Source organism: Dicentrarchus labrax, unplaced genomic scaffold (assembly GCF_905237075.1).
Source record: "Dicentrarchus labrax unplaced genomic scaffold, dlabrax2021, whole genome shotgun sequence".
In the NCBI taxonomy this organism is placed as follows: domain Eukaryota; kingdom Metazoa; phylum Chordata; class Actinopteri; family Moronidae; genus Dicentrarchus; species Dicentrarchus labrax.
In genome coordinates, this window is record NW_026136702.1 from 24,253,287 (window position 1) to 24,268,601 (window position 15,315).

Genomic DNA, 15,315 nt, shown 5'->3' on the forward strand with positions numbered 1-15,315 from the left:
CTATAATAATCCTAACCCTATATTTTTATCATTTAGGACATTGTATCTCGTAGTTATGACTTACCTAAAAGATTTGACATTTATTTTTACTGTATTTTTTTATCTATTGTTGCTATTTTCATACCTTTTTTCTTTCTTCTAGCAGAAATGTGTTTCCATACATAAAGCATGCTTTTGTATCAAAACAACAGGTGGAAGAAGCAGAGTGGACGCTGTGAGTTTGTGTACTAAAATAAGGTTATTTACTTAAAAATCGTTACATTGGACAGACTGTATACAGAGTTTTCATTTCCTTGGTAAACTCATAAGGCACCGAACCAGATGCTGTACAAAACAACAACAACACCGAAACAAAAAAACATGAAAGATTTACATATTAGAGATTATTCCTATAATGGGGCTTTCTTGCATATTTAATACAGAGAAAAACACTAAGTTACTGCTCTTAAATAGCTACTGTATGAACGGTTAGCTTCTCACACTCACACACACACACACACACACACTCTCACACACTCTCACACACTCTCACACACACACTCTCACACACACACAGTCCTGCTGCTGAAGAGAGAAAGCAAACACAGAACAGTCAAAGTAACAGTTTGGCTGAATCTTCTTTTTCATCCAGAGGTCCAGGGTGTGGTTAGCTGAGTTTAGCACAAAGACTGGAAACAGGGGAAAACTGCTTAAAACCACTATATATCGAATTTTCTAAATTTTATTTCATTTTTATTTGGTTCAATAAACCATCAGATCTGTTGTTAGAGGGTGGGCCTTTTTCTCTTTTGATGGTGCCAGGCTAACAGTTTCTGCACGTTTCCAATCTTTGTGCTAAGCTAAGCTAACCACATTTTGGACCTGTTTCCTAAATATTCTTACTGAGAAAGTTTTGTCCCGAAATGCAAATGAAATAATTTTGTGATTATTATGTTGTAGAATGTAGAAAGTGTGACTCTTATTTTGTAATAAATGAATCTCAAACAGACCAATCAGGACACTCTGTTTTACGTCTACAAACATTTCTGAAAGTCTGAAGTCAAATAATCTGATTGGACAAGTGAAACCACAGTGGGAGGAGCCAAAGTGAATGTACATACCACTGTCAGATGTTCTTTCCTATCACAATGAAAAGAGTTTAAAGTAGACCTTCTCATCCTGAACTGAAAGGAGTTAAAAACAAGTTGAACCTGTTTCCGTGGCAGCAAAGGAAGTGACACACAGCACTCCTCACTGGCTCGCAGACCGGAGTGAGAACTGTAGTATTCCTTCAGGGTTGGCTCCACCCACTGATGTTTAACTCAACCAATAAGATTTTTCTCTGCCACCAGAGCAGCTCCACCTCTTTATAACTGATCTCCAAACAAACAGCTGACAGACAACCATGAACAAGGACAGGACAGGACAGGACAGACAGACAGACAGACAGACAGACAGACAGACAGACAGACAGACAGACAGACAGACAGACAGGACGGGAGACGTCTCCATAGTGACTCCATTATCTCCTGTCAACGTCTCTGAGGAGTCGGCTGGACGTCAACACCACTGCAGCATAGTGTTCTGGTCTTTTCAATCTTCTTATGAGTAGGCACGGCATCTAATGATAACATTTATTTACACATTAAAATTCACATATTATAATAGTACCTTATTTTTTTATAATTAACTCTACTTTTAGAGTGGAGATATATTTCAATATGGCAGGAGAACTCAGTCCTGAAGAGAAAATAACAAAAAAAATTGGCATTTTTAATGTTTTGAAACAGACAGAAGTGGAGGAAGGCTTAGTGAGGCGGGTCCTGAAAAGAGAAGGGTTTCAAACGTTTCTCGGTTCATTAACGTCGAGCATCGAGAGACCCCTCCTCTCCTCTCCACAGGAAGTTGTCATAATAATTGTCTCGCTTGGCTTTCACAGAAAGCGTCAAACCGGCAGTCTCGCTCCCTGTGAGCCACTGGGCACAGAGGGAAGAGGAGGAGGAGGAGGAGGAGGAGGAGGAGGAAGGACTCCATGTCTGTTTCCAGGCCCCATACAGACTGAAGATGGAGGAAGCAGGAGGAGACGCACAGTTCAGCCCTGAGGTGGGTCCTTTCTTTAACTCCACACTTCTCCTCCTCTTCCTCCTCCTGATGAAGAGTGATGTACTGAGCCTGGGGAAGCCGTTCTAGACTGATCAGGTCCAGGTCAGCTGTCGAGTATATTCTGGGTTCAGGTGAATCCGGCGGCGGTGGGACGAGGACGAGGAAGATGAGGATGAAGAGGGTGGTCAGATCTTGATGTCCTGGGACTCCACCATCTTGGCGAGCGTCTTCTTGACTCTAAGAATGGTGAGGCGGGAGGCGGGGTTATGAGCCCAGCACTCTGACATCAGCTTCAGCATGGCCCGAAGGCACTGCGGAAAGACACACACACACACACACACACACAGACACACACACAGACACACACACACACACCACACACACACACACACACACACACACACACACACACACACAGTTAGACCAACATCATTCAGAGGTCAGTCGGTCAGTCTGTGTCCAGAGGAGTTAATCACATCCCAGGACCACAGATGAAAAATAGCCCTTTAGCATGTACTCAGGTACATTTACAGCACCTTATTGATGCGCACTGTCCCTTAATAAATAAACAATGAGTAAATAAAACATCTCCCTCATAGAATTACAAGATTGAGAGTCTACAAACATGCTAGCGTGTAGCTCAACGCACCGCTGTGTCAAAGTACAGCGTCACAGGGCTATTGGCATTCCACAGACTAGAAGAGCAAACAGAAGACGACAGCAGTGGCCTGTCGATTTTAACTCAGTGGGTGCGTCTCACCTCGTCACTGTTCCAGCGGTTGGACACTGTGGGCCGCAGTCCTTTTACACACACCACCTCCAGCATGTCTTCATAAGAGGGGTCAGAGGGCACCATCTCATAGTACGGCAGCTGGTAGTCCTCCACAATACCTGAGCAGAGAGAGAAAAAGAGAGGTTAAAACATCTACAAACACATTTATTTACTGAGCTGAACAGAGGAGTTCACACATATCTGGAGAACTTCTAAAAATCAAAAAGCACAGCTCAGAAAATCTAACAGAATAAAACTACTTTTCATTGTCCATTAACCTAGAATAGGAGAATACTTATATAATAATTGCCTAATTAGTTGGTCTTCATGTCTCTTTTTCTCTGAACTGTTCAAAACTCCAGAGGTTCAATAATAATTCCTGCAGGACATAAGCTGAACTGTCTGCAGTAATATGTTTTCACCAGCAGGCGGAGCCAGTTAATGTAATTATAGAATATTCTGCTGATCAGATTAGACAGGAAACCGCCAACAGTTACTCATCAGAATCAGAAATACTTTAATAATCCCAGGAGGAAATTAATTTCATTACAAACTCCAGATATAAAAACAACATATAATATATCAAGAACATATATATAAATATATATATAAAAGGTAAAATGTACAGTTTGAAATGTGCAAAAAGTGCAAAAATGATTGTCCCTGTTTGAGGTCAGATTACAGAGAGAAATATTAAACCTTTCAAAATCTTCACCAGCCAATCACAGCTGAGTAGGGATGTCCGATAATATCGGCCCTCCAATATTATCGGCCGATATTAATGGAAAATGTAATATCGGGAATTATCGGTATCGGGTTTTTATAACCGATGTTTGTTCTGTAGGCTTCAGCATTTCTGAGCCTGCATGAACGCAGCATGGGACGTTTACCGGCGCGCGCTAGATGACGTATAACAACAACAACTACAGCTAGACTGGTTGGTTGCTAACCGTGGCTAACAAGCAAACAATTTAAAGCTGAATGATTTTAATATTAACACAAAATAAGTGCAATGCACCTTAAATATTTGACCCTGCTGTGAGCTGTTCCTTAACCAAACTAACAACTGGCTTAGAATTTACATTAGCGCTCCTTCAGGTACATAATACAATTAAACACATTAACCAAAGCTAGCGCTTAGCTAGCGATTAGCGTTAGAGCTCTTTCCAGTATTAATACAATGAAAGTTGAAGTTGTTCTCTTATTTTGCACAGACAGTGTTTACATTTGGAAAGCCATGTTGCTTTTATGTATTCATCCAGTGGGGCATTACAGTAAAATTAGGCATAATGTGTTAATTCCACAATAGGAGATATGTTATGTTGTTACCTAACAGTTTTGGTGTAAAAAGCCTGCATATATCGGTATCGGAAATTGAGAGTTGGACAATATCAGAATATCGGATAACGGCAGAGCATCCCTACAGCTGAGTGTTCAAATCCTACAATAATAAACAATCAGCTGACTATGTGGTTGCACTGGTTCCTGCTGCTGTTTGAAAAATAAACTAAAGGGACCAAATTCAACACTCCCAACACCACAGCCTGATGGCAACAATATCCCCACAATGCACTGGGAGTCATCAGGATAATCCACTGGAGAGCATTGGTTCCTGTTACACTTGGTGTTACACTTTTCTAAACCCAAAATATTTAATCTGTTGTCATTTGTGACAAATTGTTACATTTGAAAAGCTAAAACCAGAAAAATGACTGAGACAATTAATAGTTGGCAGTGCATTTCTGTTACTAACTAACTAATCGTTGCAGCTCTACACTAAATTATGTAAAGATCCGCTGCACCAATTTGAATTGTGTTTGTTTTCCTCCTAAACAAAAACATGTGGACATAATGGTCCCTTTATTAGGTTCACCTGTCCTACCCTAAATATGATGCCTATAATGTTTGTTGACACTGTCATAGAGGTGTTCCTTGAAGTACATAATGTGTGTGTGTGTGTGTGTGTGTGTGTGTGTGTGTGTGTGTGTGTGTGTGTGTGTGTGTGTACCTCCGGTGACACAGCGTCGGGCCATCTCCCAGATGACGAGGCCGTAACTGTACATGTCGGCCATGATGTAAGCCTGGAAGTGGTTCTTGTTGAGGCTTTCGTCCAGGACCTCAGGGGCCATGTAGCGCCTCGTCCCCACCCGAGTGCTCAGAGGGACGTCCACCTCGTTCGTGTCGCTATGGCAACACAAATGAGCATGTGGTCAGTCAGATGCTATCACTTTTCAGTGACATTAAACAACATTAAACTATCTGATTATAAGAAACGAGCCACGGATATATTATATACAGTATACAAGATTTGGAACATCAGCAGCAAACAACTATTAGCATCGTCAGCAAAGAATGACAGCTGTTTTTCCTCATCTGCATCAGTGAATTAGGGATTTATTTCAAACCAAACCAGAGTTTGTGGTTCTTGTTGGAACAGTTGTTAGACTAACAAAGACTGCTTTGGTGAGTTTTATTTTGAGTGCGGTTAGTTTGAATAAGTGTGTTTATTGATGATCTGCAAGGTAAAATGACTGTTTTGTATGACTGTTTTTTTTGTCAGTGGAGTTTGGTAGCCAGGGACAGAGATATATGGGCAGTTTCTGGTTGAACTCAACTATCTCTGTAGGGATCCTTTGCATTATGTTTTCAGACTCTTAATAATAACAATCTGAGCCACTGGCTTTAAGTGGACATACTTTGATGCCGCATTTGTCCCCAAGGATAGCTAATGTTACATGACAGCCATAGCAGCCTGTTATGTGGGCATTTTCTTATCTACTCAGGTTTATTTCAACCAAACCAAAGTTGATGATTGTTGAAAGAGTGGAAAGACTAACAAAGACGGTTGTGGTGAGTTTTACTTTGTTCCTGTCGAGTTTGAATGAAGTGCGTTTTATGATCTGGGAGGTAAAATTTGTGTTTTGTCAATGGAGTCTGGTGGGCCGTAGCATTCACTCATATGTTGTCTGAGATGCTGGTGCTCTGCGGTGATCCGATCTGAAAACTGTTAATAGCCCCTTCAGCAATAATCTATTAATCAATGCCCAATGAACAGACAAGGTAAGTATGAGTCCCATGTTGTAGCTTGATTTCACATACATGATGTATAAAGTTGTTTGTTTTATTTAGAATGTTGCATTATTGGTTTTGTATAGAAGTGAACTTTTTTAATAAAATAATCAAAAAAGCCTTATAGGTTACTGTAGAACGACAACATCCAGACTGTACGATATAACTGTAGCCAGCTCACCTGTTGAACTTGACGGCGAGGCCGAGGTCAGCGATGCAGCAGGTGCCGTTCTTCTTGATCAGGATGTTCTTGCTCTTGAGGTCTCGGTGGGCGATGGCCGGTTTGCCCTGCGTGCCGTAGATCTCGGTGTGTAGGTGACAGAGGCCGCAGGCGGCGGAGTACGCCAGTCGCAGCAGAGCCTGCGTGTCCAGCGTGGTCAGCTTCAGGTAGTCGTACAGAGAGCCATTTTCGTGGTAGTCTGTGATGAGGAAGAGCTGCGTGAAGGCGCCGGTGCCCTTGATGTCAGCGGCAATGAAGCCTGCAGGAAGGACAGAGAGATGATTGACAGGTGATCCACTGCTGAGGAAAGAAACGTATAAAAACTGCAGCCAGTGCATTCAAAACCTTAACTCATGTCTATTTAGGTCTATTGTCAAAAACACTCAAGGACTTTTTGCCCCCTCCCCTCAGATTCCCAAAAGGACTTTTAACCTTGCTTTTATTGAATCTTACTTAAAGTTGGCCTATTTTAAATGTATTCCTATAATTCTGCCCTTTTTAATCGTATTTTAATGTTGTTAACTTTCTCTGTCATCTTATGAAAGCCACACACACACACACACACACACACACACACACACACACACACACACTAAATGAATTAGTGTTTCCTCAGTACATCAGAGCGGCGTCATGTCTCATCAGTCTGACAGACGACGCTCGCTGTCATTAGTTTCAATCATCAACCAAATTAAAAATCAATCAAGGTATTGATCGGCCCTGGAGTCTTGCCGTCTTTGGGCTCGGCTGCTCTGACAGCGTCTGGCACTCTGAGCTCACAGTTCAGGTTTTCATTGAGTTTTCTGCTGTTTGTTATTGCATTTAAAGGACAAGTTCACAGATTTTCAAATCTGTCTCACAATGAAATTCTTCCTCCTGCTCATACTGGACATTACAAGATCCATTACTAATGTGCTTTCAGTGGAAGAGATGGAGGACAGAATGTACTTTAAAGTTTATCTGAAGTTTCTCTCTATGAGGAGTCAGCAGTATGAGTTTGTCGAATCAAGCGTGTATCATCTAAAGTTACTGTCTTTTAGTCACAAATGTCCTCTTTTAGTCTTACAGTTACAACAGGGATTTACAGAAATGTGAAGAAAAGCCTACATGTTTGGTATTTTGACTAGAATGATTATCTTTGATCTAATCAGTGCTTTTATACAATCTGTTGTCTCAGAGAAGCAAGAGGTAAATGTAGTTGGTACCAAGGATGTTTTCGTGTCTCATCAAGACGGTCTGGTAGATCTCCGTCTCTCTGAACCAGCTGGCTTCCTCTCGGGTGAAGAAGACTTTGACGGCCACCTTCTCTCCCCTCCAACGGCCCAGCCACACTTCGCCGTACCGCCCCTTACCTATCGGGCGCACCATCTGGATCTGCTTGGCAATGGTCCGCTGCACCTGAGCGAGCGAGAGAGGAGGAGGAGAGAGGGGAGACAGAGTTTTATTATTACTTTCGTCTCTATCAAAAATCTAACGAGGAAGAACAAACCAGCTGATTCACCTCAAACTAACTAACTCAACAATCTGATGACATTGAAGAGCTTTAGAGGCACATGGTGGTTTATACATTCAGTCTTCTGTCTTAAAATGGAACCTCAATAGTTTTTCAGCACTGTCTGAAATGTGCTTGTAGCACAGAGCGCTACACACATTTTGGTTAAAAAGAAAACCAAGAAAAGGTAAACGCCACAGAAACAAGTCAGGAAGTTCTTCCACAGTTCATGTTGAGTTTTGAAGTCAATATTTTAATCCAGATCACAAAATGGAGCCCAAGTTGTAATAGTTAGTTGACTAATCAATACATTAATCTACAAATATTTTGATAATCAATTAATTGTTTGAGTCATTTTTAAAGCAATGGTAAAAATGTGCCTCCTCCTTCAATTTGTCACTATTTTACAAACCAATCAATTAACCAGGAAGACAACAGGCAGATTAATTACAGATTACAGATAAATAACCCCCCTATTACCCCTCTAGAACACTACGTTCTCTGAATGCTGGGCTACTTGTGGTTCCTATAGTCTCTAAAAGTAGAACAGGAGCCAGAGCCTTCAGTTACCAAGCTCCTCTCCTGTGGAACCAGCTTCCAGTTGTGGTTCGGGAGGCAGACACCCTCACCACATTCAAGAGTAGGCTTAAGACATTCCTCTTTGATAAAGCTTATAGTTAGGGCTGGATCAGGTGAGTCCTGAACCATCCCTTAGTTATGCTGCTATAGGCCTAGACTATCGGGGGATTTCCCATGATGCACTGAGCTCCTCTCTTCCTCTCTCTCTCTTTCTGCACTCATTCATGTTCCATTAATGCATGTTACTAACTTCACTTCTTCCCCGGAGTTCTTGTGCTTTCTCGTCTCACAGGTTCTCATGGATCCTGGTGGAGCCTCCTCTCATGGTCCTGCTTACTATTGTCACTGCTCATTGTCCCCCATTGTTGCTGTTGTCATGCTCGTCTGTCTGTCTGTCTGTCTGTCTCTCTCTCTCTCTCTCACACCCCAACTGGTCGAGACAGACGACCACCCACCTAGAGCCGAAGGATCTGTCCTAGGTTTCTGCCTTTTAACAGGCAGTTTTTCCTTGCCCTTGTCGCCAAGGTCTTGCTCATGGTGGTACTGTTGGGTCTCTGTAATTAATGTTATAAGGAGTTCGGTCTAGACCTGCTCTATATGGAAAGTTTCCTGAGATAACTTCTGTTATGAATTGGCGCTATACAAATAAAACTGAATTGAAAAATGTAATTAATTAATAATGTGAATGAGGAGACAAATGAAAGGTTTATCTTCTGTATTCTGTATTTATTATTTTGTTCCTGTATAAATATGTTTGTCAAACTGCATAATCCATGCTTAGTCACTAAAGAGATGAGTAGACCATGTAAAACAAAATGCAGTGTGTGATTTACATTTACATATTTTCCTTCTAATGTTGAATTGGTCAGTATGTTTTTCCAGTATTAAATCTATCTATAATGTAAGTATTTATATGTGTATAGTTCACATAATGTGCAGTGTGATGTCCTTACCAGCAGGGGGAGCCCAGAGCCACTGCCTGAGCTCTGTGATTGGTGGATGAGGTCTTTGAGTGACTCTCCAACAGGGATAAACACTTCCTGCTCCAGATCTTTGTGATACCGCTGACGCTCACTCTGCCACTTATACCTGACACACACAGACACACACAGACACACACAGACACACACAGACTATTAGATTTTTAAATATAGAAAGTTTACTTGCTGTATCACAACTCAGTCACTTCTACCTGAGGGAAAGCAGGTTTCTACTGCAGTCTAATAATCAGCTTTATTAAAAGGTAACCTGGCAGGTGAAGTACATTTCAGTTCAGTAAGTTTCCATAAAGGTTTGCTGTATTAGCTATTAGCAGCTGCTGTTGGATGTACAGACATCTGTATTAGTTTGATACTGACGAAAACTAAAAAAACATGAGGATTCCCAGGCAAGTTCTGCAGATAAAGAGTATCTTTTCGTCTGACTGTTAAACAGATTCTTGAAAGAATTGTAATGGATGACGAGGCCCCTCAGTATTAAAAAACTTCAGCAAAATATATCATTAAATATATAATTAAATATATCATTAAGTTGCATTTAATAACATTTGAAACATTCTTCAAACCTTTAAGCTGAAGTTATGAACAATTTGTAACAATGAAATGTAGAATTTAAACCTATTGAATGAGAATGACTGAGTCAACTGCAGCAAGTCTTAAAATGATGTTTGGGTTATTTGAGGTCCTGTGAGGTGCTGTGGATCCAGGTGATGTCCTACCTGTAATAACAGACCACGGTGATACAGATCAGAGTGCAGCAGCAGACCGTCATGGAGATGAGGAAGGCCAGCCAGTGAGGGCTACCTTCTGGACACAAAAACAAAAAAGTGTGATTAACTTGGGTTTACATTGACTTGATAAACACTTGAATCGCTCGGCCTGGTTAGGGTAAATGTTACCGGCGGGAGCCTGAGGGGGGAGGGTGGGCTGCAGGTCTCTGTTGCAGAAGTCGGTGTTGCAGCACTCGATGGTCCTCCTGGTCTGAGCATTGGGAGAGTCCTGTTGATCATACAATCCATTAGTTAGACCTCACCTGAACAGCTTATGCTCTTTAGATCAGGCACTTTCTGTACCCAAAGCTGTCAATAAGCTGCAGCTGCCAGTCTGACAGCTGACTACTCATTGAAGTCCAGTCGGCTACTTTATTCCTGGAGAAAATAATACATGAAGTTACTGCTAATGCAGGGCTCCAGACTAATATTTTGGCCTTTTTAATTTGGGTCTCAGAGACAAAGACCCGCCCGAGCTCTGTCTCTTATTGGTTTAGAACACGATATGGTCCTACCATGAGTGTGTGAGTTCGGTCACAGGAGAACACAGAGAGATGATGCGCTTGCGAAATAAATTTATGTTTTCACCCGGGCAGCGTCAGGTGCACCAGTGTGACCTAGAAAAATTATTAGTCGCACTCTTAAAAATTTTTGTCACACTCTGGAGCCCTGAAAAATGCCTGACTTCTTTATTAAAACAACAATAGTTTGTCAAGCAGCCCCAGAATTCTGATGTTAAACTGCATTTATCACCAGTAACTACATGTGTCACATACACATTAACAGCACAACTGCATAACGGTGTCAAACCTGGTAAAGTTAATTCATATTTCCTGCCAATCAGAATCATTCCTCAACTAACTACCTCCTTAGTGGAGGTCAGACAGCATTTTCTAGAAGTATCTACTCATCATTATAGATTCCCATGTTTTTTTATGCATGTTCACACTGATACAGGATAATGGAAATACTATACATTTTGTAAGAAAGGGAAAATATTAAACAGTAATAGACTTATTAGGATAGTTAGCTCCACTGCTTGGAAAGACTTTGGCCCCTGGACAAATGTAGCTAATGACCCCTGATAACACTTTATCACACTGTTATCAGGAAACATCAGGGGTAAGTTTTGGTTATCTCTCATTGAGTAATGTTCATTCTTAAATCCAACCTGCTTACTGCCCACATTGCTATATGCAATAATAAGGTTTATATGATGGTACAATGGCATTATAATGTGCTCAAGGCCATCAAATTTGGGCTTGAAAAAAAATAGTACGCAACATGGCATGTCCCAGCCCTGCGAGTTGGCTACTCCATATCTTTATGAAAAGCCCTGTGTACCATTTAAATACCAGAGCCTGTATTTAAGTGTCTGAGTGTAGGAAATTACTCCTAACTGGCTGAAAACTGTGTTGAGACTAAATCTGAAACAATTAGTCAATTAATCAGTTGTCAACTATTAAGTAAATTACATATCTTTGGGTTGTGGACAAAACAACACATCAGAGGATGTCACCTTGGTTTTTGGGAAACAGTGATCATTTTTCACAATGTTCTGATTGGACCAAACAACTAAACGATTATTGAAAAAAAAAAAAAAATGGTAGACTGATTAAATCGACAATGAAAATAGTCGTTACTTGCAGCCATAGTTGAGACACACATGGCTCTACTTCCAGACCTCAGAGTACAAATAAGCTTACTAACTTAGGAAATGACTTGTCTTAGTCAATATTTAGGAATATCTGCAGAGTCCTAACCAGTTATGGAGATGGCATTCAGGCAGAGATATAAACACACACTGAGCTTATTCAAAGATACTGTTTAGACATAAATTACATATTTTCTTGACATGCTCTCTCCACATAAAATAATGTCCTCACAATAGCACAGCAACTGAAAATGCAGATTTGACACAGTGATGATTTAAGTCTGTCATAACCAATTCCTGCAGTCATGAATCAAGCTTTGTTCTCTCATACAGCTCCTCAGATAATTCATTTCCCCATCAGAGCGCCACGGTATGGAAAACAAGCTGCAATCTCATAAATCCTAGGTTATTATTCCTACGAGTTATTCTGTGATTCTTAAACTTAAAAGCCCCAAGATAATTTTTTTTGAACAAAACACTAGCAGATGAGACAAAATTATTTATTTAAACAGAGTTCTGTTTTGCACTTCAGTTTCTGATGAATAAATTATTTTTACTAGTTCACGCTATATATATATATTATTTAAATTCAGTAAAGTCTCAGTAGTGACAGCAGGTACACACTGATTTTCTGCCTGAACCTTATTGTTGTGTGTAAACAGTGAGTGCGAGTGTACCTTGCACTGGAAGTGTGAGCCTTCATACTTCATGCAGCCGGAGGTGAGGATGGCCTCACCGTGCTCATCCTCCTCGATGATGGCAAAACACTGGCCGTTGGTCCTGAGGACACACACAGACAGACACACAGATCATGATTTGACCAAACTGTCCTCGGTTCCATCACCACCAGCTTGTTTCTACTGAGTTGTTCTGTCCTCCGTGTTAGACGGACTGTTTTGGGGCCCTCAGTTTGGTGTACTGTATTCTACTGTCTCTACTTACTGGCAGGTGTTGTTCGTGGCGTCCTCAGGACAGTGTCCGGAGCAGTAGCAGCTGAGGAAACGGGCGGCGTCCTCAGGCGCAATGGTCGAGTCCTCGTCAGGTCGCCGAGCCTCAGGTTTCACCCCCGTCCCCTGCAGGACGTGGTCCGGGTTCTGACCTGCAGCTGGACAGAGACACAAGAATTAAATGAAGAAAGAGACACACTGTACATTTAGTTCAGGACTTTTGAAGAACAGACTTCAAGTCAGATTTATCCGACAGACTCCTGCCGGAGGTGAAACATTCCTTCTCTATCAACAGGACAACAGTGAGAGAGGAAGAGGTGGACAAGTGACAAAGCTCCATTCAAGGACCAATGGCTATTTATACTGACCAGGAATCACTGCACCAACAACTCAATCATAATCTTTACATTTCAAAAAGGTAACCAGATCAGGGGTTAGAGGTCACAGCATGCAGAGACACCCCCCTCCAATAACCTAATTGTCTTTTTAAAGGTCATTATTTTAATCGTGTGCTCATTTTAGTCACTGTTTTAAATGGGAATCAATTATCAAAGGAACTTATTTAAGACACTTTACTCATTTATTTGAATGCAATTTATCTCTTGTAGTCTCCCCTCAAAATCTTTTCTCCTTTTCCCTTTTTATACGCATATTACACTGTGTTCCAAATTATTATGCAAATATGATTTCAATTAAACAAACATTAGATTTTTTGTTTTTCAATGAAAGTTTTCAATTGTGCTGCTTCCCATGTCTGTTTAAATCACTGAAATCAATCTCAGACAGGTTTGTCTTTATTAGTTTGCCAGGTGAGCCTAATTAACAGGAAACTACTTACGGATGTTGTTCCACATTATTAAGAATGTCACAGGTTTCATGTAATATAGTGGAAAAAAAGATCTTTCTGCAGATGAAAAGCGTGAAATAGTGCAGTATCTTGCAAAAGGTATGAAAACACTGGATATTTCACGAAATATTAAGAGAGATCATCTTCCTGTGAATTTCCCCTGGGATAAATAAAGTATCTATCTATCCATCCATCCATCCATCCATCCATCCATCCATCCATCCATGAAAACATTTGTGTCTGATTCAGAGCACAGACGGGTTCGTTCAGATAAAGTTAAGGACAGTTTCTGTAAGGCAAATTCATCGTATTAAGAGAGCAGCTGTGAAAAAGCCACTGATGAGTAGCAAACAGGTATTTGAAGCTGCTGGTGCCTCTGGAGTCCCAAGAGCCTCTCGATGCAGGAGCCTCCAGAGTCTTGCTGATGTGGATAAAGCTGTATTTCAGCCACCCCTAAACAATGCCCACAAGGAGACATGATTGCAGTGGGCTCAGAAATACATGAAGACTAATTATTTAACAGTTTTATTAACCCTGTAACACCCTTTTTTTAAAAAAAAAAAAATACCTTTAAACAATTTAAAAAAAAAATATTTTATTTTTTATTATATTTTTTACCAAATTTATAAAAATATTGTGCTCTTTTTTTTTATCCCAAAAAATTTTTTTGAAGAAAAATTTTTTTAAAAACCCCCCTTTTAAAAAAAAAAAAACAAACTCAACCAATTTTTTTTTAAAAAACATTTTTTTTTTTTTAAATAAAAAAATAAAAAAAAAATAAAAAAAAAAATATTTAAATTTTTTTTTTTTTTTTTTTAAAAAAAAAAAAAAAAAAAAAAAATAAAAATATTTTTAAAAAAAAAAAAAAAAAAAATTTAAAAATTTTAAAAAAATTTTTTTAAAAAAAAAAAAAAAAAGGAGAGTGGGGGAAAAAAAAAAAAAGGTTTGAGGGGGGGGGACAAAAAAAATTATCCCCCCCCCACCCCACCACCCCCCCTAAAAAAAAAAAATTATTTTTAAAAAAAAAAAAAAATTTAAATTTTTTTTTATTTTTTTAAAATTAAAAAAATTTAAAAAAAAAAAATAAAAAAAAAAAAAAAAAAAAAAAAAAAAAAAAAAAAAAAAAAAAAAAAAAAAAAAAAAAAAAAAAAAAAAAAAAAAAAAAAAAAATAAAAAAAAGGTAAAAATATTAGTGGAGGGGGGGGGGGGGATTAAGGTTGGGGTATTTATTTATTAATTTTAATAAAAAAAAAAAAAAAAAAAAAAAAAAAAAAAAAAAAATTAATTAAATTTAAATAAAAATAATGTTAATAGGGTAAAAAAAAAATTTAAAAAAAAAAAAAAAAAAAAAAAAAAAAAAAAAAAAAAAAAAAAAAAAAAAAAAAAAAAAAAAAAAAAAAAAAAAAAAAAAAAAAAAAAAAAAAAAAAAAAAAAAAAAAAAAAATTAAGGGGAAAAAGGGAAATGAAAAAAAGGAAAGTTAAGGAAAAACAAAGAAAAGGAAAAAAAAAAAAAAAAAAAACAAAAATAAAAATTTAAAGGAAAATTGTGATAGGATGTAACAAAAAACCAAAAAACAAAAAAATAAAAAAAAAAAAAAAAAAAAAAAAAAAAAAAAAAACTTCTAATATTATTAATTAAAAACCATAAACCGGGGGAGTAGGAAAAAAGAAGGAGGAAAGCGGGACCGGCGACCACCAAAAAAAAAAGAAAAAAAGAAGAAAAAAAGAAAAAGAGAAAAAAAAAAAAAGAGGGGAAAAGGAAAGGGAAAAAAAAAACAAAAAAAAAAATATTATTAAAAAAAAAAACAAAAAAACCCCAAATCTTAAAAAAAACCAAAAAAAAAAAAAAAAAAAAAAAAAAAAAAAAAAAAAAAAAAAAAAAAAA

The 15,315-nt window shown here is 38.6% G+C and overlaps 1 protein-coding gene across 3 annotated transcripts in view; it reads right to left on the minus strand.

Moving 5' to 3' along the window:
- Positions 1-219: 219 nt before the first annotated feature.
- Positions 220-15,315, minus strand: part of LOC127376704 (bone morphogenetic protein receptor type-1A) — a 62,232-nt gene continuing 47,136 nt past the window's right edge. For 2 of the 3 annotated variants that reach the window (XM_051423889.1, XM_051423878.1), the window contains 10 exons: positions 12,579-12,741; positions 12,314-12,416; positions 10,112-10,211; positions 9,932-10,019; positions 9,168-9,303; positions 7,349-7,541; positions 6,105-6,402; positions 4,863-5,038; positions 2,843-2,973; positions 220-2,393 (listed from right to left, as the gene is read on the minus strand). In XM_051423889.1, the coding sequence (XP_051279849.1) occupies positions 2,268-2,393; positions 2,843-2,973; positions 4,863-5,038; positions 6,105-6,402; positions 7,349-7,541; positions 9,168-9,303; positions 9,932-10,019; positions 10,112-10,211; positions 12,314-12,416; positions 12,579-12,741 (1,514 nt within the window). In that variant the 3' untranslated portion in view covers positions 220-2,267. The remainder of the gene's footprint in view (positions 2,394-2,842; positions 2,974-4,862; positions 5,039-6,104; positions 6,403-7,348; positions 7,542-9,167; positions 9,304-9,931; positions 10,020-10,111; positions 10,212-12,313; positions 12,417-12,578; positions 12,742-15,315) is intronic. The other variant, XM_051423897.1, reaches the window with a different exon arrangement.